Genomic DNA, 25,956 nt, shown 5'->3' with positions numbered 1-25,956 from the left:
CATATCATTAAACTCTGTTGCTTCCCCCTACCTGTGACGTATTTTGGTGTCTGTCTCCCCAGATAGATTTTAAGGCCATTCAGGGGAGAGACAATGTTCCCTAATTCCATTGCACTTTCCCACCTTAATACAGTGTTCTGCCTGGAAAAAGCACTCAGTAAATACTTAATGTTCTATCCAAGTAGATCCAAGTGGGAGCAGCATGATTTAGTGGAAAGAGTACAGGCTTGGGAGTCACAGGTCGTGGGTTCTAATCCCAGTTCCGCCGCTTATCAGCTCTGTGGTTGAGGGAAAGTCACTTCTCTGTGCCTCAGTTACATCTGTAAAATGGGGATTAAGGCTGTGAGCCCTAAGTGGGATGACCTGATTACCTTGTATCTACCCCAGTGTTAAAACAGCGCTTGGCACATAGTAAGCGCTTAACAAGTAGCATCCTCATCATGTCAGAAAAATAACTCTCTCACTCCTTGACAAAGTTATAACCAAAACTCAAAGAAAACATGCATTATCAAGAACTGACTATAATGAGCTATTTTAAAAGAGGGGGTGTTTTGGATAGAATACTCTGTGGAATTTCATCAGAGAAAGACTTTAAATAAAATTCAGGGGGTGAGAATGCTAGACTTTATATAATAAGTGTTGAAGCAGACATGAAATAACAGTAAACAACTTGTCCTCCAGTAGGAATCCAGTATTTCCTGCCTTCAAAAGTTTTTTCGGTTTTTTTTTGTTTTTTAACACTGACAAAGTGATACTACAAATAAAAGCTGTTTGTTCATTCCTTGAACAGAAATATTTATTATTTCCTGGGGCGATACAATAAAAATTCCCATGTGACACTAATTTACACTTCTGAATTCAGGCGAGGGTTAAGGCAGGTAGAAGATCCACCCTTAGATATTGTCAATGATACAAGGTTTTTAATGACTATCAAAAGAGAAACAGCAAGGCCTAGTGGATAGAGCACCGGCCTGGGAGTCAGAAGGACCTGGGTTCTAATCCCAGATCCCCAACTTGTCTACTAGGTGATCTTGGGCAAGTCACTTAACTTCTCTGCATCTCAGTTACCTCACCTGTAAAATGGGAATTAAGATTTTGAGGCCCATGTAGAAAAGGGACTGTGTCCAAACCAATTTGCTCGTATCCACCCAAGTGCTTATTATGGTGCCTGGCACATAATAAGCACTTAATAGCACAATTATTATTATTACTATGAAGAGTTCTATTAAAAATAATTGAATTCCTTTCCGATTTCCAATTTACAAGATAGTTTGTCATGTATATTCCTACGAAAACCTAGCTCAGAAGCCCAGTTTTAATGGGAGGGGAATACACCAGGGGTGTCCTGGATTCCAGATGCTTCAAGAGAAGGAGAAGGGGGAGAGAGAAGACGGGTTGTAACCCATTGTGAAATCTTCCTCAGGTTCTCCCCCATTGCAATACGCATGATCAAAACAGTTTAAAAGACATATGGCATCAGCAATTGCTACCATCTCTAAATATCCCAAGTCTCTACCGCGTAGCTCCTATTACCTTTCAAATCATTAAATCCTGTAGAAATTACAGGAACAATTTGGCACTCGAACAATCACCGACTTCCAAAGTGAACGAGCCTCTGATCAGATGAGTCGCCGACAGAACAATTACGACATCATCCCAGAGAAGATCAGGATGGGACACGACTTCCCGAGATTTGTACATCTCTCGGACAGTAGAGTTTTCCCCATGGTGTCGGGGTCCCACTGTGCTACCGCTCCCCAGAGCATCACCTTCCTACTCCCAGACTCCTCTTGAGTGATGCTAATCCCATGAGGCTGAGACTCCTTCCCATTCTCACACCACACACTACTGCTCCAGCAGTCAGGGGAGTTGCAGGCGTTGTATAACACGGAACTAGTTAGCCACATTCATTCAACAGTATTTATTGAGTGCTTACTATGTGCAGAGCACTGTACTAAGCGCTTGGAATGTACAAATCGGTAACAGATAGAGACAGTCCCTGCCCTGCTCAATCAATACGCTCAAGGAGTCGCAAACTAATTGGGCCGAGTCTCGGAGAAACCCAGAAGATTAGTAGGGATTTCGGTCACCGTCCTCTTCCAGCCTCAACCGACGCCTTGCATCTGGTTTCTTGTCTCTGGCCCGCTCCCGTCGTTCTTCAACCCATTTGGAAGCTCCCTTCTCAGAAACATACCTTGGCATTATCCTTTATCTCTTCTGACACCGTCTTTTCCCATTACCTTTAGTTAAGTTCTCTAAAAACTGGGGGCATTAATTCAGCTGCAAGCTGATGCTTATGTTTTTAGCTAAGTCATCAATTTTAAACAGCTACTGTCAGCTCTTTTCAAGGGGCTCATGAACAGATTCTAAGAGGTTCGCAGAGATCCATGCCACTGTTAACGCAACCTTCCCCTTTTATCGCCATCACTTCTTTCGCCACTAACCAGCCTGGAAATTCTCTTTCTTTCTTGCAGATCATGGGAGCTCTCGAGCGGAATGAGAAAAGTCAGAAGGAAAAATTGTCGTGATTCTCATCCAAGGAGAAGTAGGAGAAGGATTTGGGTAAAAATAGATGGACTGTAAAACTTGCTAAGGACAGGAAAGGGGAGGGGGGGAATTCTGGTGATGCATAGTGTTTTTATCATTTCTTCCCGGCAGCAGCTAGGAGTTATTAAAAAGTAATGGAAAACACATTGTGTGCTAGAGAAAAAGCAGCCTAGCCTGAAAATTAGATGGACAATCCAGAAGAGAATAGGAGAATTTAAGCCTGGATTGATGGAACACAGGAGTACTAATTGCATATACGAATTGGCATTGATGATTAAGACTGTGAGCCCCTCGTGGGATGGGGGCTGTGTCCAACCTATCTACCCCAGCACTTAGTACAGTGCCTGGTACAGAGTAAGTGCTTAATAACATTATTTTTTTTTTAAATCAAGGAATTTAGGAACTGCACAAGTAGGACAACTTTAGGATAAAACCAGGTGCAGCTTGCTTTTCACATAACTAAAAAATGTATAAAAAGCTTGATTTTAATCAGTTCTGGACCCTATCATATTCCCAAGAGGCACTACCAAATGGGGGTTGGCCCCAAAACTTTCAACGGTCCAATTATGAAGCAGATTAGGTTATCAAAAGAAGTGGGGCTGCAGCCCCAGCATAAGAATCACATTTCGGGTTCTGCATCAACCCCACCATGTCCTTACATCAGGAGGGACACCTCATTTCCAATTCCCCTAAGCAAGACTTCTGATTAGCAATTTTTTATTATTTATTTTTTTAATTTAGGGGCCGAAAATAGCTCTGGGAAGACCTGCATATTTACTCATGGTGAAATCCCTGGAGGAATCACCTGCATCACTGGCATTCCAGTCTCGGGTGGGGATTTCGTCTCGTCCTTTCTTGGATGCAACAAAAAGTAAGTACACAGTCGACGACAATGGGAATTACTCATTTCGACTTTTTATTTTGGTTTTTTTCCACATCTAAGCAGAAATAACATCTGTATGCTTATGATATGGCCGGTCTGCATTTTCAGATTTAAAGTTAGGATGGTGTTTTATCACAGAAATATCGCTATGATTTAAAAAAAACAAACACCAAAATTCAATTCACTCTTTGGGAAATAAAGGGCACAAACCCCATGAGTCAAGATTCCAAATGCACATACAGAGGTTCTTTCTCTTCCCGAACAGACAACCAAAGCATCCCCACCAACATACCTCGGCTGATTCTCCGAAGAGAGGTTCTCTCCTCTCTGGTAGCCATTGTCTGCCACTTGGGTAGTGGACCGCTTGACAATCTGCTTAAGTTCTTGTTCCAGACGCTCCTTGATAGCTTTAACAGTCTCTGGAATCTTCCTCAGTTTGGCTAGTCCTTTGATGAGGATGCCCATGAAGAGGGTACTGTTTTCCTCCGGATCCAGCTCCAAATCCTCCTTAATATCCTGCAGACTTAATTCTCTCACTGTAAAGCAAACACAAACACTGAATTGATAACCCATGAAAAATATATTGGTTCCACATGTTTCTCTCAGCAAAGCCCAATTCCCAGAGCAACAGGAACCACAGAAAATGCTGGGTCTTTAAAATGCAACAAATTACTTCACATTTACAGTGTAGAGAATCTGTCCAATGACCTCAAAGGGACGCTTACAATAGTTCTCAAACAATTTCAATTAGCAAACCGGGCTGAAGCAAGGAAAGGCATTTAATATGAACATGAACAAATCGGCTAAATAGTACGTCTGACGGGAGGTCTTCCATTCCTAATACGCCATTGGAGCTAGGAGCCTAGATGGTAGAAAAATGGTGGGGGGATGGGGGAGAAGGAATTGGTTAATGTACTTTGGGATTAATAGACTTCAGAAGGAAAGAAACACCTGTAGGGGGTGGATGAGACAGAATTAAGTATTTCTAATAGGCGATTAAGATATCTTTTTCTCAAAACCAATCTAAACAACACATGCTGGCAGCACCATGATCTGTTATTAAGAGACCTGGCAAGAGGTATTCAAACTGCAAATTTCACCCACCCTACCTTCAAAATCATCACGTCACAGCATTTACTGATTGGGTACTATATGCAGAAAAGTGTAGTAAGCACTTGGGACCAGGCAAAAGAACTGATATCCTGTCTTGGTCCTTGAGGAGGTGACCATCTAAGGGGGAGGTAGGAGAAAAATGACCAAATAGGTGAAAATAGGTGAAAGAGTAAGAGTATAGAAAAAAATGAAAAAATCAAAATAAAAAATATATTCGCATGCGTGCTGAGGAGGCATGATCAGGAAGCCTGGCAAGGCTGGAATTAAGCTGTTTAGAAATAAGGAGAAACTTTGCAGAACCAGGAAGAAGGGAGAGGTACAAGAAGGGAGGGAGCGTCGTGGAAAAAAACAGCAGCTCACTTGTGGTAAACAGAGCTGGAGGCTGGGTGGCTTTTTCCACGCCTCAAATCAGCCACATCCTCCTTAAACAAGGGGGAAGTGTCGACATTAGTCTGTCTGGATCCGAAGGTAGGGTTGGAAAGGCTCTGTCAACCAAGAGGCAAATGGAAAAGACAACCAGAAACCACTCATCCTCAAGTAGCATTAGCTAGCCTATTAGAGAAGCAGCATGACGTACTGGAAAGAGCCCAGGCTTGGGAGTCAGAAGTTGTCGTTTCTAATCCTGGCTCCACATGTCAGCTGTGTGACTCTGGGCAAGTCGCTTAGCTTCTCTGTGCCTCAGTTCCCTCATCTGTAAAATGGGGATTAAGACCATGAGCCCCACGTGGGACAACCTTGTATCTACCCCAGCGCTTAGAACAGTGCTTGGCACATAGTAAGCGCTTAACAAATACCATCACTATCATTATTATTATAATTATTATCCTGGATATGCTGGTAGATTAAATCTTTAAAAGGCTGTGTCTGATGTTCCATCTGAAGGAATTTTCTATGGAACTGTCGAACAAGTTTGGCTAAAATATGAAGACATTTTCAGCTTCTGACTCTCATGATGTGAGAATACAGAAGACAGACTTCAAGGAAATTACACATCTTTTAAAATATGCCACTTTGAAAACAGACAGCCCAGTCATCAGCAACTTTGTTTTATCCATTAGGGAACCAGAATGACTTGGAATCCTCAGGCCCCAGAATCACTCCACCCACCATCGAACACAAGCACTCCTGGGGTGGGAGGTGACAGCTGCTTAGCAACAAAGAGCCATCACAACTCAGCACTTTGGAGAAGGCGAGAGCCCAGGAAAACGGTACGGAAGCTTGAGATCTGAGGAAAATGGCTGAGAATCTGGATGGAATAACTGCTGCCAACTCACACGGAAAGGACCACTGATAAGTCACAAATGGGGAGTCACCAGATGCTGCTCCTCCTATGTGAAGTGACATTTCCAACAGCACATTGCCCTTCTCTTCTTGAGGGTGATGATTCGTTGGCAGTTCAGGAGACAGACGATCACCTATGAAACTGCCAGCGCTGCTGACAGCCCTTAGTTTTTCTTTTGAGGTCTGTGAAACAGTGGCCAGGCCCAGACCCACTAAGCTAACGGTATCTGACAAGATCAACAACTGTCATAATCAGATAAAATCAAAGTGTGACAGAAACTCTCATCCATTCGCCATACACGGATACTGCATAGTCCTGCAAAGGGTGATCAACACCATCTAGATTTTTTTTTCCTAATTTTATATTTCCTATTTCCTGGTAGGTCAGAAAAGGTCTCCGTTATGCAGATGTATAAACAGGATAACAGAGAAGTAGGATCATTTGTCCGGAGTCACAGTGAGAAGTGACAAAGGGATTGGAATACAGATATCCTAAATTCCAGGCCCAATTCTCATTCATCTCTTAAACTTCTGAATGGATGACTTTAGCTATGACATGCACTGAAAGTGGATATCTTAAAATCCTGGCCCACGGGTGGCAAAACTCCAGCTGGGAAGAGCCAGACAAAAATCAGCACTGTCAGAAAGCCAATATAGGATCAGAAACAGACCATGGAATGAGGGCCAAACCAACTGTGGATTTTGGGTACTCTATTTCAGAGTGAGTCGGTCTTTCTCCCTCTATTTCTCTCCCTCCGAAGTTGACATTCTCCAGGTCACCATTTCAGAAAGCTCTCATCAGCGACAAGGGCATGACCACTATGCCTCAACACAATTCTCTCAACTCAGCCTCCACCAGGGTGGCAGGGGTTGAAAGCAAAATATCCCAGAGTGGAGCAGTGGACTTTTCCTCTACTGCCCATAGCAATTCCAGCCCTGTCTCCCAAGGGACAACACTACTGGGTTACATGTCATTGAAGGATGCTCCATCACGGCGATTCTCTCTTCTGGCTGCCCATCAGGCCATTGCCCACACCAGGCCACCTCCCACTAATGCAATAAACAGAACAGAGACTCTTAATACATGGCTTTGAGAAAAGCAGTGACAGGGGTGAGAAGTAGTGAGTTAGAGAAGTAGAAAACGGGGAAAGTAAAGGGTGGGAATGCTAAGAGAGAGATGTTTGGGAAAAAAAGAGGAAAGAATGAAAGAAGAGATGGGAGGAAAGAAGATTAACTGGAAAAGGAAGGGAGAAAAGCAGCAAAATGATGAGAGGACCCAAGAGGAGAGTGAAACAGAGGGATGGGGGAGAAACAGAAGGGAGAGTTTGGAAGACAGTTGTTAGAAGTAGCCTAGGACCAAGAGTGGGTACAACAAAAGCAGGCATATATTTGATGGAAGAATAGAAGCACGAGAAGGAGGAAATGGTTATTAGACGCACTAAAAAGGGGCATGAGGGGAAGGGGGAAAAGCAGGGGAGGGAGGGAGGACAGGAGCAAAATGACAGCAAAGGAAGCCTAAGCAAAGATAACTAAACAGAGTGAGGCAGAAAGTGTCACGAGTTGATGGTGCTCTAGGAGGAGGAGGTGTGGAGTAATGGAAAAGGAGGAGGACAAAGGCATATTTTAAGCAAAAAACTTCAAAAAAAAAAAACTACAGCATCTTTGTAACTTGGGAAGAGATCGTTATCACACCATGTCTCCCACTGTCCCAGACCATTCGACAGACACCTTGAAAAATTCATGTATGCTCAATGAGAGATAAAAGGTCTATAGCAGCGACTAGATTTAAAAATGCCAGAAAAGCCTCAGCATGAAAACCGAACACGCAAATGTAATGTGAAATGATAATTCATTAACCCAACCATACGCCAGGTGATCAGGAGAAGAAATATCACTTATGTGCACTTTGGACGTGGTTGCTCTCCTGCCATTCAAAGAGAATTTTCACTTATCCCCTCCCAGGATTTTAAAACTACAAATCCAGGTTTAAAGCAGGCCCTGAAGAACGCTGGAAGAAACAGATAGCCAAGTCAGCCATCCCTGACTACAGACGAGAAAGTTAAGGCATCATTGTAATAAGTCACTTGATTTGACCATACTTGTTACTCTGAAACGTTTGCAGGCCCTAAAATAAAGAGGAACAAGAAGTCCAGGTACCGGGTCATTCTCCCTGCCATCCCAGTAGGAGTTTGAATAAAATGACTATTAAACCACAAATGAAATGCCAGGATGCCTTGGGAGTAATTGCTCAGCTCAAATGCTTTAGAGATAGTTGGCCAAATAAAAGGGCAGATTGTATGTCCAAAGATTTAAGCCAACAAATTGCTACTATAATTGGCTTCCCCCACAACTCTCTTCTCAGTCTACCTAGGCTTTATTTGAATTACCCCATCTAAACCCGACGATGTTTTCCCCAGAACTAAAAATACTGTGACTGGCAAGATAATGCAATAGTAGAGCTCAATAATTCTATAAAAAACATCTATACACTGGATAAACAAAAATAATTAGCTCCAGCATCCCATTATTATGATTATTATTACTGTGGTATCTGTTAAACACTTACTATGTATGAAGCACTGTTCTAAGTGCTGGGGTAGACAGAAGTTAATCAGGCTGAACACAGTCCCTGCCGCATATAGGATAGTTAAAAGGGACAGGAAAAGGGTATTCAGCATTTGGCATCTAAATACGACATCCGAAAAAAAGAGTCCTGGTGTCCATAACATAAAATTCATGTTCAGCTTAAAAAGCCAGGATGTTTCTCTCCAGAATTATCTCCACTGGACCGAGAGAGAACCATTTTCCCCTCATACATCCCATCCTGGACAACCCCTTAAAATATCCATTCAAAATGATGTCACCATCGAGCCACCCTTTGACAAAAATCAGTAAATTACCCAATTTTCTGTACTCCAAGATGATCTTCTAAAGCTACGCCAGGGAGGTTCTGCAGGCGACTAATCCAAATATTTAGTTATTTTAAATTGCATTTTCCAATAGCCGCATGTTTTGATAAGCAAAATTTCTTGCAGTTCTTTGCATAATTCACATTAATTCTACCCCTTCCTCTACACTCGTTTTTGATAAGGTGATGCAAATTTTTATCATTAATAGTAATAACGATAATAATTACTTTGTCTCAAGCACTGTTCTAAGCACTGGGGTCAATACAAGTTAACACAGGGTAGCCACATGGGACTCACAGTCTTAGTAGGAGGGAGAATAGGCATTGAATCCCCATTTTACGTGCTTCGAGCGACTTCATCTGCATAATTTCAAGGGTTTCTAGTGTGGCCCATGAATACAACCACCTAAAATTGGCTGAAGCCGCAGAGTGAGCAGTGTTGAAAAATTGCTAGTTTTCATTCAGCTCTCTTAACCATCTACTTTTTCACTCCCACACAAAGACAAACAAGAGGCCTACAGGCTGCAGAGAAGCTTAAGAAATCAGACCATCTGAAAATAAGGTTTCAAGCCACTTTCAAGTCAGTCTTCACAGCACTAAACTGCTGCTTGGAACTTAGAGAGACTTTCTCACTAATGAGCAAACAGATCACCAGAGTCACAGAGCCAGCCTCGTCGTCACCAAATGAATAAAAATGAAATGCGAACTAAGGGGGCTAAAAGTAAACTACCCATCAAAAACAAAACAAGACTAGATGCCTTATTAGAAAAGGGATAAGATAAAATTAGCATCTACTGAAGTCTGGGGTTATTGGCAATTTATCATTTATTACTAAGTGTTTGTTCAGCACTCTTCTTTTGCAAAGAGGCTTTCCAATAATTTATTCATCAACAATTGGAATTTTTATTCCACTTGGCTGTTTTTGAGGGTGTTTAACTGCATCATTTGCCTTGGCTTGGTAACACTTATGTATAATTGATGACACAGCATACTCTGAGGTACGGTGATGCACATCATAAAAATGCAAAGATGTAATAACTGGATGTATCAACATAAAACAGAGGTATGATATATTTAAATTTATAAGTACATCCTCTCCAGTATTCAGCTCTCCCCGCATAACTACACAAGCAGCATCACTAGAGAGAAAAAGCTTCCCTCTTCAAGCCCCAGAAGGACTATTGAATCCTTTTCAAGTTTCAGAACAAGAGAAAAAAGGCTTAAGATAAAAATTGGAAAATGGGTGAACAGTTGGCAGGAAGGACATTTGTCATAGGTCAGCCCAAGAGTTTAGAGACAGAGACTGGAAAGGAACACAACTTTCCCAAAGATAAGATCCGATAAAAGACCTGGAAACGTACATGAAAATCACTTACATTGACTTAAGTCAACTCCAACTAGAAGCTTGCTACCCCTCCTTACCTTCCTTTTACTGGCTCTTTTGGACATGAAGCAGCACGGCCCACTGGAGAGAGAGCAGGAGGGGGAGTCAGAAGGACCTGGGCTCCAATTCTGGCTCCGCTCCATGTCTCTTCTGTGACCTCTGGAAGGTTACTTCACTTCTCTCTGCCTCAGTTCCCTCGTCTGGAAAATGGGGATGAAGACTGGGAGCCCCAAGTGGGACAGAGACTGGACACAACCTGATTAGCTTGCATCTACCCCAGGGCTCAACACGGGGCTTGGAACATAATAAGAACTTAACCAAAAAATATGAAAAAATATGAATTATTTTTTTAAATGAAGAATTCAGTTAGGCTACATGCCTTCAATTGTCTGGCATTTCCACCAGGGAGTCTCTAAGTATTTATTGTGCTACTGTCTCACTCCTGAGCTACCACTATCTTCTGTTTCCTTGTAGCTGTATTAGTTTAATTCAGTTGTACTGTACTCTCCCGAGCACTTACTAACCACTCGATAAATACTACTGATTAATATATTGGTATCCTGCTCCTAAGAGTTATTGGAGACCCTGCCCGATAAGCATTTGCTAATCTACTCAAACTCTACCCTAAAGTTGCACTGAGGAACATGCTTTATTCTCTCAATCTCTCCACAGGTTTCCTTATATATATATATTTTTTTGGTAATTTGTGCAGCTCCTTTACTCTACCTTGAGAGTTCTACAGCACAAGGTGACATTACTTTATCAAGAATTTGCCACTAGTGCTTAAGAAGATGAAATGTTCTCTCAGGTGAAAACACGGGTAATACTCTGTAATAAAAGATAGCTACCAGATAAATGCAGAGAAACCTATGCACTTGAGTCCCTTCCGCTACCTTCCACAAGGCCTAGCGGATAAAAGCCAGGGCCTGGAAGTCAGAAGGACTTGGATTCTAAACCTGGTTCCACCACTTTTTTTATGGTATTTGTTAAGTACTTACTATGTGCCAGGCACTGTACTAAGTGTTGGGGTAGATAACAGCTAAACAGGTTAGACAATTCCTGTCCCACACAGGGTTCACTGTGTTAATTCCCATTTTCCAGATGAGGTAACAGTCACAGAGAAGTGAAGTGACTTTCCCAAGGTCATACAGCAGACACGTGGTGGAGCCAGAAGTGCATGTGTAACTCATTCATTAAATTAAAATTCAAAACATTAGAATCTCACAAAAAAAAAAAAAGGAGTAGGTAAACAACAACAACAAAAAAAAAACTTACAAAGTTTACCAAGGAGCACTCATCAGGTCTGGGTAAAGGAAGACTTTTAACTATTTAATCATGATGCCAAACATTTTTAGCCCTAACTGTGCCTGCCTTTGTTCTGATTATACACTAACAGTGGCCCACGAGATGAGGAGAGAGGATGTACAGATGTAAATATAGAAGAGTCCGTGGATAAACTGAGACTCATAGTTTTTAAGGAAAAAATGGTACACAACTTCAGGGAAGTATTCGACACTTACCACTGGCACTTCCAGGAGTACCAAACTGAGACGAATCGAGAAATTTCCGAGGGGTAGACAAATTTGTGATGTCAATCAGGGGTACCGGGGAAGCAGAGCTGCAGAAGAAGAGAAGAGACAGTGGTAAAAAAATATTAGCCCATTCTAAAATGTTACACAGTGGAGAAATGATTTCCATTATCATTAGAAGCAGCAGTGTGCTTACTGAAAACCCACCTGATGTAATACACTGTCCTAAGAGCTTTGGAGGGGCAAGGGGTGTGCAAAACAAAGCAGTTATTTTAGATTGTGAACCCCATGTGGGGCAGGGACTTTTTCCAATCTGATTATCTTGTATCTCCCCCAACGTTTAGCAGTGTTTGCTACATTAGAAGCAGTTAAATACCATAATTATTCCTACTGTTGTTGTTATTACTAAAAGGTGACACATCCCCTGTCCACAATGAGTATATTCTAATGGGAGAGATGAGGAGGTTTGCAAATAAAGTACTCAAGATAAATAACTCAATTTACAATGGAATAAAGCCATATACGAATATGAGGATGGGCATCAATAAGGTCATAAAGGCTACAGGGGGTTGAGAACTGAGTGCTGGCAATGACTCCGTATATACTGTATATGATTCTATTTATCTATTTTGATGGTATTGATGCCTGTCTAGTTTTGTTTTGTTGTCTGTCTCCCCCTTCTAGACCGTGAGCCCGTTGTCGGGTAGGGACTGTCTCCATCTGTTGCCGAATTGTACTTTCCAAGCACTTAGTACAGTGCTCTGCCCACATTCTACGACTGAATGAATGAGTACGGCTTGTAGGAGGTGAGATTGGAGGAGGGCTTTGAGTATGGGGAGGGCTGTGGTTTGTCGGCTTCCCCGTTTTAACTCCACGCTCACCTTCTAAGCCTGTTGTCCCCACTCCTAGAGGCGGAGCCGATTTGAACACGAGGTATTTGAACATGAGGTACAGCCAAGGGCCCGGAGCAGCCGAACCACTGATTTGATGCTCCAGTAGCCTACAGAGATCACTAGAGGTTTCAAGATTCGACGACTGAAGAAGAGCGACCACAGCGGGGGGGGTGAATCCGTCAGCGTCGCCCATTAACACCTTCCCGGTAAGGCCACAGAATGCTTGGCAGACTGCTTCCCCATTACGGAGAGGGACGCCACAGGGGACGGAGCATAAGTCACCCGCAACTCGTTGAAACTGCTCTGGAAGTGAAATAGTCAATGGAGCCTCTCTCACCTCAACCTGGACGGGAAGATTATCCCATGTACACGAGAAAAGTCTCGTCACGGTGCAGTGTAAATTTCAAGCCACGGCTGGTTTAGACTCTGATGAGTGTTCTAGGGGACAGGCAAATCGCGGATCCCAATATGGGATTCAAAAGCAGAATCAGAGACATCAAGCCCATTAATTCCATAACATTGTCCGATGCAATCATTTCTACACTTCTAACAGGGCAAAAGAAACCTTCAAATTATAGTGCTTCGGGCAGTTCAAGAAGTAATATATGTGCTAATGTTTCTCCCCTTTCCTTTCATGGTAATAATTGTTCAATAGAAAGAATAATGATGGTTTTGTGCATCAAACTTACATTCATAAAATATTAAATTAATATACGGTCTCATTTTAGGTAAAAAATACTTTTGATATTACATAGGGAAAATCCTCAGCCTCCTAAATTTAGCAGAACGTGCCTCGCAAAGTACTTCCCTTGGGATTCACTGGGATAATGACAATAATATATTTGTATAGTACATTTATTTTTTCAAAATGCTACCATATCAATTATGTCATTTTATCCCCACAACATGCCTCTGAGATAAGTAGAGGGAGGTATTACTATCCTCATTTTACAGAGGAAGAAACTGAGGCCCAGCGAGGTTAAGTGACTTCCCCAAGGCCTCTCCACAGGCCAGGGGCAGAGCCAGGATCCAGAACACAGGTTTCTAGAGTTTCAGTCCCATCCTCTTTCCACGAGACCAGGAAAAGCAAAAGTCTCTGGAAAGATCTTCATAAATGAGTCGATTTGATCTTGAGAATTAAAAACGGGGCCAAGAGCTCGTTCCTGAGCTACAACTGAGAGCACAGGATGAAGTGGACGACTGATTTTCCGCTAACCTCTGACAACCCAGTTTAGCCGATCTGAGCAGGGGGATGTGTGCCCTTGTCCCCTCACCACCAGAGAACCGAGAGGATTTGTTGAGTAATATCCGTAACCGTCTTTTGAACTTCTCAGGAAGCATAATGCAAAACTGAAAAATGATAATTAGGGCTCTCTTACTCTTTTTTAAATTTTAAAGTCCTAGGGAATGCCCTGAGCTATTCTATTTTACAGGGAACCCTCATTGGCGGGTTCTCTTTTAAGCATACATCTTATTACTTGTTCAGTTTCAATCCCCACGCAGAATAATGCCACATGACCCAGCCCGTGGAAGGGCTCTTTACCGGGAACAGCAGGGCTAGGAGTAACGCATACAGCACAACGGGCCAGAGCTCGGTGTGGCCAAAAAAATTAAATAAAATAAATGAACAACAGGTGTCCAGTCACCGAACGCAGTCTGGCGCTCACCGACCCCCAAGGCAACCAACGCCACATCGGAGAAAGGGAAATGCATTAAGGGGAATGAGAGCCAACACAAAACAAATCAAGGCCTTTCTGGTTAACCAGCCAACCAGCTGCTGCTGCTAGCTGTCTACTTCCAAGGAGGTTTTATTCGATGCTCCCACTCATAAATATCTGCCGAGGGAAGAAGAGCTCTAAGCACCACATGCTTACCAGAGATGCTCTTCTCACATCAGAAAACTGTTCGTTTATTATTATTGTATTTCTTATGCATTCATTCTGTGTCAAGCAGTGCTCTGAGTGGTGGGGTAGAGAAGTTAATCAGGTCAGACCCAGTCCCTGTTCCACATGGGGCTCACAGTTTAAGTGCTACTAGCAGGAGGAGGAGGAGTGCAATGGGTTAGTTCTGTCACTTAGCAGGAAATCCTGCTATGACACCTACTCTCACATTTTGCAGGAGCGGGGAGGAAGGGGCTAACGACAAAAAAAAATGAATATAGAGAAGTTACCAAACAGAGGATAAAGGTTACCTGGGATTTCATTCGTTCATTCATTCAACTGTATTTATTGAGCGCTTACTGTGTACAGAGCACTGTACTAAGTGCGTGGAAAGTACAATTCAGCAATAAAGATAGACAATCCCTGCCCACACCGGGCTCACGGTCTAGAGGGGGGAGACATATCAGTACAAGTAAAACAGGCATCAATATAAATAAGAATTATAGATATGGCAAGACAGATGAGGAGAGTGTGGGAAGAGTGGGCAGAATTGAATCAGGAAAATAGAAAGAGACTACTAGAGAGATTACTCCCTGTGCTTCTAACCCAATTCACAACTCTATGATTTGAATCCTTCTCCTTCAATGAACTAATAATAATTAATTGTGGTATTTGTGCCAAGTACAGGATAATCAAATTGGACATGGTCCCTGCCCTATCCCACCTGGAGCTCACAGTCTAAGCAGGAGGGAGAACAATTCCCCATTTTACATATGAGGAAACTGAGGCACGGGGAAGTGAAGTGACTTGTCCGGAGTCACATCAGGCAAGAGGCCCAGTCAGGATTAGAACCTCAGTCCCCTGTGTTCTGTTCCAGTTCTGTGCCTTCCCAGGAAGTTATACTGGTGAGGTTACTTTTTTGGCAACTCAGTATCCACCAGCAGAGCCTGCACAGCAAACTAAAAGTATAGACGCTTTACCGAACTGTCCATTTGAGTTGGGGAAATGGCATAGCCTACTAGAAAGAGCAGAGGCTTGGAAGTCAGAGGACCTGGGTTCTAATCCCAGGCTGTAAAATGGGGATTAAGACTCTAAACCCTACAGGGGACCGTAACTCTGTCTAACCTGATTACATTGCATCTAACCAAGCCCTTAGTATAGATCCTGGTACGTAGTAAGCCCTTCGATATCATAAAAAAGTCAGAGATCTTTCTTTCTCCACCATATTTCCTCAGACATTGGACTGGTACCACGGACAAAGGCTCATCTTCTCAGTGTCGTCAGTGGCTCAGCACCTGGTACAAACTGATATACCTACGGAGGAAAATACTTAAGGGGGGGGGGGGGGGAAAGGAGGAAAACGCCGGAGAGAATGGTGAATGGTCCAAAGAAGGCAAGGAAACTCCATGAGTCTCTAGCAAGAGTCCCTTCCAATCTACCTCATTCTCCCTTTGTCCTTGTTGCGCTGTCCAACGCGGCTAGTAGATTTGATGTAGAGGTGCCGATGCAGCTCATCGATGAGTACCAAATGGAGGTTCATTTTCTTGCTATGGAGCTCTAGTCGCAGGTCGCTCAAGCCCTCCACCTGCAGGAGTGGCCCCTCCAAGGAATCTACTGCCGACACCTGGAAAATGGAAAGGAAAACCAAATGAAGGACCACAGAGTTAGCCTTCCATCAAAAGGAGGCCCATTAGTTATCTCTTAAGATGGGTGGCACCAAGTTGAAAGGGACAAGGGTACAGAAAAGAAACGGAAGGACAGACGGAGCTGAGAAACAGCGGGGAAAACTGAAACATCAGTTTCCTGATTGAAATCTGTCAAGATGAGCTCCCAGTGGATAGCATTCCTGTACTGGTCCTGCAGAATACGTTAAAATTAACTGGATACCAAAACACAAAAATGTAGCCCTAGAGAAGCGGCAGATGACTTTTCCCACCCCGTTTACTGACCAAGAAGATGAGAGTAGAGAAGAGAAGCAAAATATTAAATGGGAATGTGGTTGGGGGGCATTCTTTGCTTTGGGATGTGTCATTCGAACATCTGCAGCTAAGCGTCTTTCAGTTGAAATGGGGTGAATGAGACAGGCTCTCCGGAGACCCAGAACCGATAAGGCTGGGGTCAGCTCTTCCTCCGAGGCTGTCCGTTCACCACCACTCTAAACCGGAATCTCCCTGGCTGCGGAAGCCACTGGGCTCCCTCCAAGCTGCCAACGACTAAACGAGGTGGCGGTTTTGGAAAATGACCGGAGGGCCCCTGAGGAGGAGGATCACAACAGACTTCATTTACACTCGTGCCCTAGAATGGATTTTAACCCAAGTCTCCAGCAGCGGAAGGTGGACGCATTAACCTTCGGTGACATCCAGATCCGGAAAATGAAAAATAATTTGGTAAACCACTGGCCCGTCATGCAGTCTTATCCCTTTAGGTAATTAAACCCAGCTGAGATATTTAAGCTTAAAAACCACCCACTGCTCACGTACGCTTGATTTGTTTGCAGGAATTTGCATGAAGATTTTCGGCCCAGACGGTGCATGGAGCAAATATATAATTACATGATAAAGTACAACTTACAAAATTCCCTAATTACTATAGCTAGTTATTCCTCAGATCGGGATGAACCAGAAGGAACATTCAGACAGACCGTCCGGAACAAAGACGAGAATCTCTAGGAATAACTCTTTCCCCAGGACAAAACGCTGAGGGAGCAGGCGGCCAATCATCGAAGATTTCATTTCTATTCCCAGCCGCCAGAGGTTCTCTCTCTGACCTTGGCCAAAGTCACTACAGCTCTCCTTATTTGGTTCCCTTAAAAAAAGAAAATAATTCCTTCTAGAGATCTTACAATGCTGCTGACATTCTACAAGGGTCAATGGTATAAACGTTCCGAAAAACACCAAATTCTTAACCTACTTAACCTCAGAACGATGCTCCTGTCTCTAGTCAAAATTACTGACCACCCGATCATCTATCATTCTCATGCGACCACGGCCTACAAGATTTTCTGCAACCCTGAGATATGCTACATAAGATGGAAAGCACACCTCACAAAAGTCCAAATTATGAAGGATCTCAGATTTGTCACAACCAGGAAAATCCCCAATTACTGAACACTGCCTTGAATATAGTCACGACACTGATTTCAGCACCTCAGGTCATGACTTCAAAGCCTATTATTCACACTGGATCGTCAAGAAATCACTAGATATTCAAAAAAACAGCTTCGCTATTATAAACGGGATTTGAGAATCGACACAGGTCTATACCACCCAGAGAAAAACCTGGTTTAAAAACTGCCGTATGAGATAGTTAACCCACTGTGTCCAGCAAAGAATACCACGCTGCCTATCCTCCGACTGCGGGGCAGACTCCAGTCGGCCTTCACTGTGGCATATGCTGTTCAACGTTGATTTTGGTTAAATAATAATAATTGTGGTATTTAAGCGCTTACTGTGTGCCAGGCACTGTCCTAAGCACTAGGGTAGATACAAGATAATCAAATTGGACACAGCATTCGTCCCACATGGGGCTCTCAGTCTCAATCCCCATTTTACAGATGAGGTAACACAGAGAAGAGAAGGGTCTTGCCCAAGGCTACACAGCAGACAAGTGACGGAACCGGGATTGGAACCCATGACCTTCGGACCGGGCTCTATCCATTATGCCGTGCTAAAAACCTCACAAGCATTTTGGCTTCCCTATTTACACTTTTTTTAAAACCTCAATAGTTTTGCAGTTGTCTACCTCTGGTCACTTCTTCATATGGGGACAGGATACAAGCCGGCAGCTTGTGCTTGAGCAGCAGCATGGCCTAGTTGATGATGACGGTATTTGTGTTAAGCGCTTACTATGTGCCAAACACTGTTCTAAGCGCTGGGAGGGATGCAAGGTAATCAGGTTGTCCCAAGTGGGGCTCACAGCCTTAATTCCCATTTAACAGATGAGGGAACTGAGGCCCAGGGAAGTGAAGTGACTTGCCCAAAGTCACGCAGCTGACAAGTGGCGGAGTCGGAATTAGAACCCACGACCTCTGACTCCCAAGCCCGGGCTCCTTCCATTGAGCCACGCTCCTTCTCTAGTTGATAGAGCACAGGCCTGGGAGTCAGAAGGGCCTGGATTCTAATCCCGCCTCAGCCACTTCTCTGCTGTGTAACCTTGGGCAAGGCACTTCACTTCTCCGCGCCTCAGTTACCTCACCTGTAAAACGGAGATATAGACCGTGAGCCCGACGGAGGACAGGGACGGGGTCCAACCCGGTTAGTCTCTACTCTGGCACTTAGTACAGAGTCTGGCACATAGTAATTGCTTCAAAATCCTTTTTTTTTTTTTTTTTTTTTTTTAAGGCAGAAGAGGGGGTCCCTCAGGCACCTGGTGCCTTCTGCTCTTCTTCTGGCTCCTTCCTGGCTGGAATTTTCACACTGAGACCTTGGTTTCTCTCCCCCAAGGTTATCAGCACCGGTTGGCAACCTCCTCAAAGCCACCCTTTCAAGTGGAACATCATTCACTTCTTAGTGTCGGCCCAGGTAACTGCCTAAGCCCAGCACATCCAGTATGGACGCTTGTCCTCTTCTCTGATTTCCAGCGTGCCACAATAATGTCCCCCTTTACAGGTAAAGTCAGTGAGCTGGTCTAGGTATCACTTGGCACCCAAGGATTGGAGAACATCAATGCCTTGTTAATACATGGCAACCTTCTAGACTGTGAGCCCGTCGTTGGGCGGGGATTGTCTCTATCTGTTGCCGAATTGTACTTTCCAAGCACCTGGTACACAGTAAGCTCTCAAAAAATATGACAATGAATGAACCTGGAAAAATCACTCATTTCGAACCCACTGATATTGCCCTCTACACGACTATTTTCCGGTTAACGACTTTCCCTTCCATCCCAGAGTGTGAAATGCCAATCCATCTGGTTTCCGGTCACCTGTGAGCAAAAGGTCTGCATTTCGATTCTGGGGTGCCGGACTCTGTGCTTTGCTTTTTATTTAACCGTTTTATTTACACACTTAGGACAAAGGGAAAAAGAAAATCTACACAATATGTCTTTTCAAGCTATGATAGACCATAAAAACTTTCAAATATGCCCTTTCTCAACCAAATAAACTAGTCCATCATTGACTTAGATGATATTAATAATAAAAATTCTCCTGTGGAGAAAAATACACCTATTGATTTTTAAAAACTGCCTTTACGACACTTCATATTTGCCATCAGACATGTTGGGGAGATATGTCCTTAGAGAATGTCACTTCCAGAATGATTGCATTCAAGAGGCAACCGATGCAGCTCTGGTGTTTTTATTTTATTCTACTTGAGAAGCAGCGTGGCTCAGTGGAAAGAGCACAGACTTGGGAGTCAGAGGTCATGGGTTCTAATCCCGGTTCCGCCACTTGTCAGCTGTGTGACCTTGGGCCAGTCATTCGTTCACTTGGCTTCAGATGGCATCTCTATGTGAATGCCTCCAAGATCTCCTTCACTAGTCCCAACCTCTCTTCTGCTATGCAATCTTCCCTCCAGGGTAGCTCTATATAGGTGCCCTGCCAAATTGAACATGTCTGAAACTGAACTCCTCATCTTCCCTCTTAAAACATGCCCAGTGAGGTGTAATGGGTCATGTACTGATCTGCTAGAAAAAATCAATGGTCTCTGTCCACTGGGAACTTAAAAATCTAACTTACATCCCTGACAAATTACATGGGAACCTAACGAACCAAGAACCAAATCCAAGGACCGATAAATAGAAATGCAATTACATAATTTTAATGTTAAGTGTCTGTGGGCTGTACTGCAGCAAAAGGAACAGTTTTGGGTCACCCAGGCTTGATCCAACTATTTGGTTTTCTGCTGGCACAAGTTAGAATGAAAACTTAAGCCATATATTGGTTTACATAACTAATAGCAACAATTAAAATAATCAGGTATGCATAATGAGCAGGGGAAAAGGTATAAAATGCAATGTCTTTCCATTAGCCACGAATCTAAAACAATCCTATTTGTAGTTTAAGTCTAAGACTGTAAGCTCCTTGTGGGCAGGGACTTGTCTACGAATGCTATCGTACTGAATTTTCCCAATGCTTAGTACAGTGCTCTGCATAGAGTAAGCATTAAATAGCAATGAATAAAAAGAGGAATCAAGAATAGCAGATCATTTGGACTGAGAGCTCAAGTAGGACAAGGACTGTGTCTGACCAGATATACTTGTCATCTACCCCAGTGATCAGAAAAGTGCTTGTCTCATACTAAGTGCTTAACAAATACAGCAATAATATTCATAAATAAATTGAACCACTAAAACAGAGTTGTAAAATTAAACTCATTCTTTTATCAAATGTCTTTAAAATGTAACGGTTATATTAAATGGGAAAGAGGTTTATTTTACTGGTAAATTCATTTATCTTTATATGCACAATGATCTTTGTTTTAAAGCATCTTATTATACATTTTTAAATTGCAATGGAGGAGGTGTCAAATAACACCTGAGGTCTACATTGTCCTCTACTGTAAGTTCATCACGGGCAGTGGTCTGTACACAGCAAGGACTCAAAAAATAAGACTGGCTGGGTCTGCTTTCTGGTCACGTGAAATATTTCACTACTGATTAAATGCTTTGAAATTCAGGAATTAAGGGGCCCTTAAACATCTTTCTCCAGTTTATCTATTTTTCATCTTTTAAGTTAGAAAAATCCAGATGTCAGAAAGCACCTCCAATTAGGGCTAGAGAGAGTTTAAAAAGGTATCCTTAATTAGTCTTTCCCATATTAAGAATCTAAGGCCTTGCAACTACCCAAGGAAATTTTTTTTTTTGTGGGGGCCAAGTGGTAGGTTTTGCAGCTCTTGAATAGTTGTTTCCTTGAAGAAAACATAGGGGAGAAGCATGCTAATGCACTGATTTTTCCCATTTTGTATATTCCTATTTTCAACCCCAAAAAAAAATGTTTCAATATTACCAAAAGAAAGCAAAGGTTTCCTTCTCATGGGTAAAATAATTTATGGAGAGCTATCAAGATAACTAATAATAATAATGTTGGCATTTGTTAAGTGCTTACTATGTCCCAAGCACTGTTCTAAACGCTGGGGTGGATACAAGGTCATCAGGTTGTCCCTCATGGGGCTCACAGTCTTCATCCCCATTTTACCGATGAGGCCCAGGGAAGTTAAGTGACTTGCCCGAGGTCACACAGCTGATAAGTGGCAGAGCAGGGATTAGAACCCACGACCTCTGATTCCAAAGCCCATGCTCTTTCCACTAAGCCACGCTGCTTAAGTTCAGCTCTGCCCCATCATGTGTTTTCAATACGTGTTTTGTAAACAAAAACCTGTTTGAATACAGCATACTACTGTCAAAAAAACAACACACCCAATTTATGTACATATAGGGTAGCATTAGAATGGGTAAACGCTACCCTACTACTTGTCCTTAAAATAAGGTTATGTAAGAATGACTATAACCCTCCAACTTTAGAGAACATTGGATACATTGTGCTTTCTAAATGCTTTAATCTGATTCTTTCCAAAAGGGAAGAATAACTTCATTGTGGAAATAACTGCAAATATTTGTAAAGAAGCACATCAGCTCTTGGTCTGTGAATATTTTGAAAAATATTTTCTTTGCTTTAACTGAAAAGGAAGTGCAGACATAGCCAAAGATTTTCATCAATGTCTGCATCTTCTACCAACTGAACGAACGCCTATGAAATCATGGTTGGGATGCAAATTAGGGATTTACACTTGACAGCTTTCATGTGACTTCTAAGGCGGTGTGGCTTCTTGGAAAAAGCCCAAGACAGAGTCAGGAAACAAGGGTTCCAATCTCAACTCTGCCCCTCTCCTTCTGTGTGACTTAAAGCAAGTCATTTAACCTCTCTGCCTCAGTTTCTTGTCTGTAAAATGGGTAAAACAACACAGGCCTCTTCCAACCTCATAGGGAGCACGTGAAGACAAAATAAGTTCGGAAATTTAAAAGCCATTTGGAAAAATAAAAGCACAAAACAAATACAGTATTATTAATACGAGTGCCCCAAATAATATAATAGAAGGTTTCAAGAGCAGAACAAAAGAGAAATGAGATAAAACACCAATTTGTGTTTTAAGAAAAAAAGATGGCAGATAATTTTATATTCTGATGTCTTTCCTCTGCTGATTAATGTTCTCAATAGAACCACCCTATTCAAGATAGGTATTAAACAACAAGTTGATAAATTAGACAATAAAAAGCTGGGCTAAAATTTTTAACGGGATAGGATTGCTTTACTAGGTTGTTTCTCTTAAACAAAAGACTCACTTCTATTAAGAACATCGAAGTAAAGGATGGTTAAGAATTCGGCATTAGAAAAAAAAGCATGATAAAGTATCACGATCCTCATTTTTCTTGGCCAACCAGAAGAAATGGAAAAATCACCATGATGTTTCAACATAATTCCACGCGTACAGTCAAGAAGGAATGTCTATTGATCAAAAAAAGGCTCAAAGGCAGGCATTTTCGGGAGCTCTTACAATATTTTAACATTTGGAATTTATCTTTCCTTTCCCATGGAGGAAGCCTGCTTTCCTAGAAGTAACTCATCGTTACACTTTCGGTGTAATCGGGTCAGTTGGCATCCCTATCCCACAGGAGGCTCACAGTATAAATAGGAGGAAGAACAGGTATCGAATCCCCACTTTACTGTGGAGGAAATTGAGGCACATAGAAGTGAAGCGACTTGCCCAAGGTCACACAGAAGATAAGAGGCAGAATAGGAATGAGAACTCGGCTCCTCTGACTCCCAGATCCATGCTCTCTCCACTATGGCATGCTGCTTCTCTACAAGTAGGTGCTATCCAAATGGATAGGCCCCTCACTGGAAGCCTTGTGTCATGGAAAGCAAAAATGTGTTTGTGATTTCTTATATTTCAACATGGAGGACACGCACCAGAAATATTAACAATAAAAACACAGGTCAAATGACAGGGAAAAATGAGTTTAGAATCCCTGAAAACAGAGTTCCTGTGGAAACCAACCCTTTGAGTGAAATGAGGTCATTCTAATTAGCCATACCAAGCTTGGAAAGGGTATTTGAAACAAACAAAATGGAAGAACAAAATAAAGAAGGTAGAAATGCATTAGGGAAGAACTTGTGCCAAAGCTTCCAGAATTTCCACAATGCTTTCTCCATGTGACACTTCAGACAGTGGGGTAAAGTGAAAAGATGAAAAACCTAAGCAAAGAGTGAAGGGTGTCCCCATCCGCCAAGCCCACTGGAACCAGTGCCCCGGAGAACTGCCATCCAGGCCCATCGACGGCCACCAAAAAGAGAACTGGCCTAGGTGTCACCTGCTTGCTTCACCCTTTCCTGACCCTCAACCTTCGCGCCTGGACACCTTCCTAAACCTCCACTGCAGACTCCCCGATGACAACCAACAGGTCCATCTCTCGCTGCCAATAAACACTTAGCTGGCTTCGTAAACAAGCTCGCTCCTCAAAAATCTCCAGTGATTGCCTATCAACCTTCACATGAAGCAAAAACTCCTCACTCTTGGCTTCAAATCTCTCCATCCCCTTGCTCCCTCTTACCTCACCTCCCTTCTCTCCTTCCACAGCCCAGCCCGCACACTCCGCTCCTCTGCCACTAACCTCCTCACTGTGCCTCGTTCTCATCTGTCCCGCCGTCGACTCCTGGCCCACGTCCTACCTCTGGCCTGGAATGCCCTCCCTCCTTACATCTGCCAAACTGGCTCTCTTCCCCCCTACAAAGCCCTACTGAGGGCTCACCTCCTCCTGGAGGCCTTCTCAGACTGAGCCCTCCTTTTCCTCTGCTCCTCCCTCCCCTCCCCATCACCCCGACTCCCTCCCTCTGCTCCACCCCCTTCCCCGTCCCACAGCACTTGTGTATATTTGTACATATTCATTACATTATTTACTAATGATGTGTATATTTCTAGAATTCTATTTATCTATTTTGATGTTAGTGATGCCTGTCTACTTGTTTCATTTTGTCGTCTGTCTCCCCCTTCTAGACCGTGAGCCCGTTGTTGGGAAGGGATTGTCTCTATCTGCAGCCGAACTGTACTTCCCAAGCGCTTAGTACAGTGCTTTGCACCCAGTAAGCGCTCAATAAATACAATTGAATGAATGAATGACACCTCCCCATGAACTGGAATAATGCCAGCAGGAAAATCAATAGGCATCTCCAACGATGTTTTATTTTTGAGGTTCTCGGTGTTTCAGATAAGGTAATTATGCCTGGTGTTGCTAATGGGAGGAGCAGGGGGAAACTGCAAAACTTCCTACCTCAATACACAAGTCATTGTAAATATAACAATAATATAAAGATTCGGGATAAATCGTTTCCTTTTCTCCACTAATTAACCTCACTGCCCCTTGCTTGTAATTAAGGGATTGTTCTTTCTATTCTTCAACACATTAGCCAGTCAACAGTCCTCAAAGATCATTGCTTTAGAAGTTGAAGAGAATGAGGAAAAGAAATAGTTGAGCCTAGGCTATTAGTAGCTCAGAGAGCATCCGCCATGTCAGCAACCCAGGTGACAGCCCAAGTAATAATGATAATAATATTGCTATTTGTTAAGCGCTTACTATGTGCAGAGAACTGTTCTAAGCACTGGGTAGATACAGGGTAATCAGGCTGTCCCACGTGAGGCCCACAGTTAATCCCCATTTTACAGATGAGATCACTGAGGCACAGAGAAGTTAAGTGACTTGCCCACAGTCAGCTGACAAGTGGCAGAGCCAGAGTTCGAACCTATGACCTCTGACTCCCAAGTCCAGGCTCTTCCCACTGAGCCACGAGTACCTCAGGACCATCTTAGGTGAGGAGACAACGAAAACAGGATGATCTAAAACAACTGGCCAAGGTCATGGTTTGGGTGCAACTGGCCCAGAACAGATATAACTTATGTGAACAAACGTCGCAGAACCCTCCAAGCTCTTCACAGCCCCGACGAAAGCAGCACGTAGGGAATGGAAGCATCAGGTTGAGACTGTGCAAAGACAAGTTGGCGTCCATCCTTCTGAAATTAGAGGCGAGGCTCTGTGTACAACCCAATTACCTTGTATCTACCCCCGTGCTCGGAACAGTGCTTGGCACATTGTAAGCGCTTAAATACCATCATTATCATTATTATGTAATACCAAATAAAGTTAGCCTGAAAAAGTCCTTCTGCCCTTCCAGTGTTTCACTCATGGGGCAGTCATTCAAAAATGGAGCCCAAATGTATTAGACATGTGGTCAACCAATTTTAATTTGAAGTACAGCAATGTCCTTCATTTTTGGTCCACTCATCAGAAGATGAGGGATAATAATCATGATGATGATGGTATTTTGTTAAGCACTATGTGTCAGGCACTGTTCTATGCACATGGGGCTCACAGTCTTAAATCCCATTTTACAGATAAGGGAAACTGAGGCCCAGAGAAGTGAAATGACTTGCGGAGAGGGGACTAGAACCCACAACCTCTGACTCCCAAGCCCGGGCTCTTTCTACTAAGCCATGCCGCTTCTCTGTGCGGATACCACAAGGAGCTATACGACTTCCCCAATCTGCAAAG

The 25,956-nt window shown here is 43.0% G+C and overlaps 1 protein-coding gene across 2 annotated transcripts in view; it reads right to left on the bottom strand.

Annotated features, from left to right (window-relative positions):
* EXOC4 (exocyst complex component 4) overlaps nucleotides 1–25,956 on the bottom strand; it is a 561,659-nt gene that overhangs the window by 484,433 nt on the left and 51,270 nt on the right. For both annotated transcript variants that reach the window (XM_029073281.1, XM_039913205.1), the window contains exons 4-6: nucleotides 15,858–16,042; nucleotides 11,637–11,734; nucleotides 3,723–3,966 (exon numbers count right to left, since the gene is read on the bottom strand). In XM_029073281.1, coding sequence (XP_028929114.1) covers nucleotides 3,723–3,966; nucleotides 11,637–11,734; nucleotides 15,858–16,042 — 527 coding nt within the window. The remainder of the gene's footprint in view (nucleotides 1–3,722; nucleotides 3,967–11,636; nucleotides 11,735–15,857; nucleotides 16,043–25,956) is intronic.

Source organism: Ornithorhynchus anatinus, chromosome 10 (genome assembly GCF_004115215.2).
Source record: "Ornithorhynchus anatinus isolate Pmale09 chromosome 10, mOrnAna1.pri.v4, whole genome shotgun sequence".
In the NCBI taxonomy this organism is placed as follows: domain Eukaryota; kingdom Metazoa; phylum Chordata; class Mammalia; order Monotremata; family Ornithorhynchidae; genus Ornithorhynchus; species Ornithorhynchus anatinus.
This window is presented reverse-complemented; position numbering and strand designations above follow the sequence as displayed.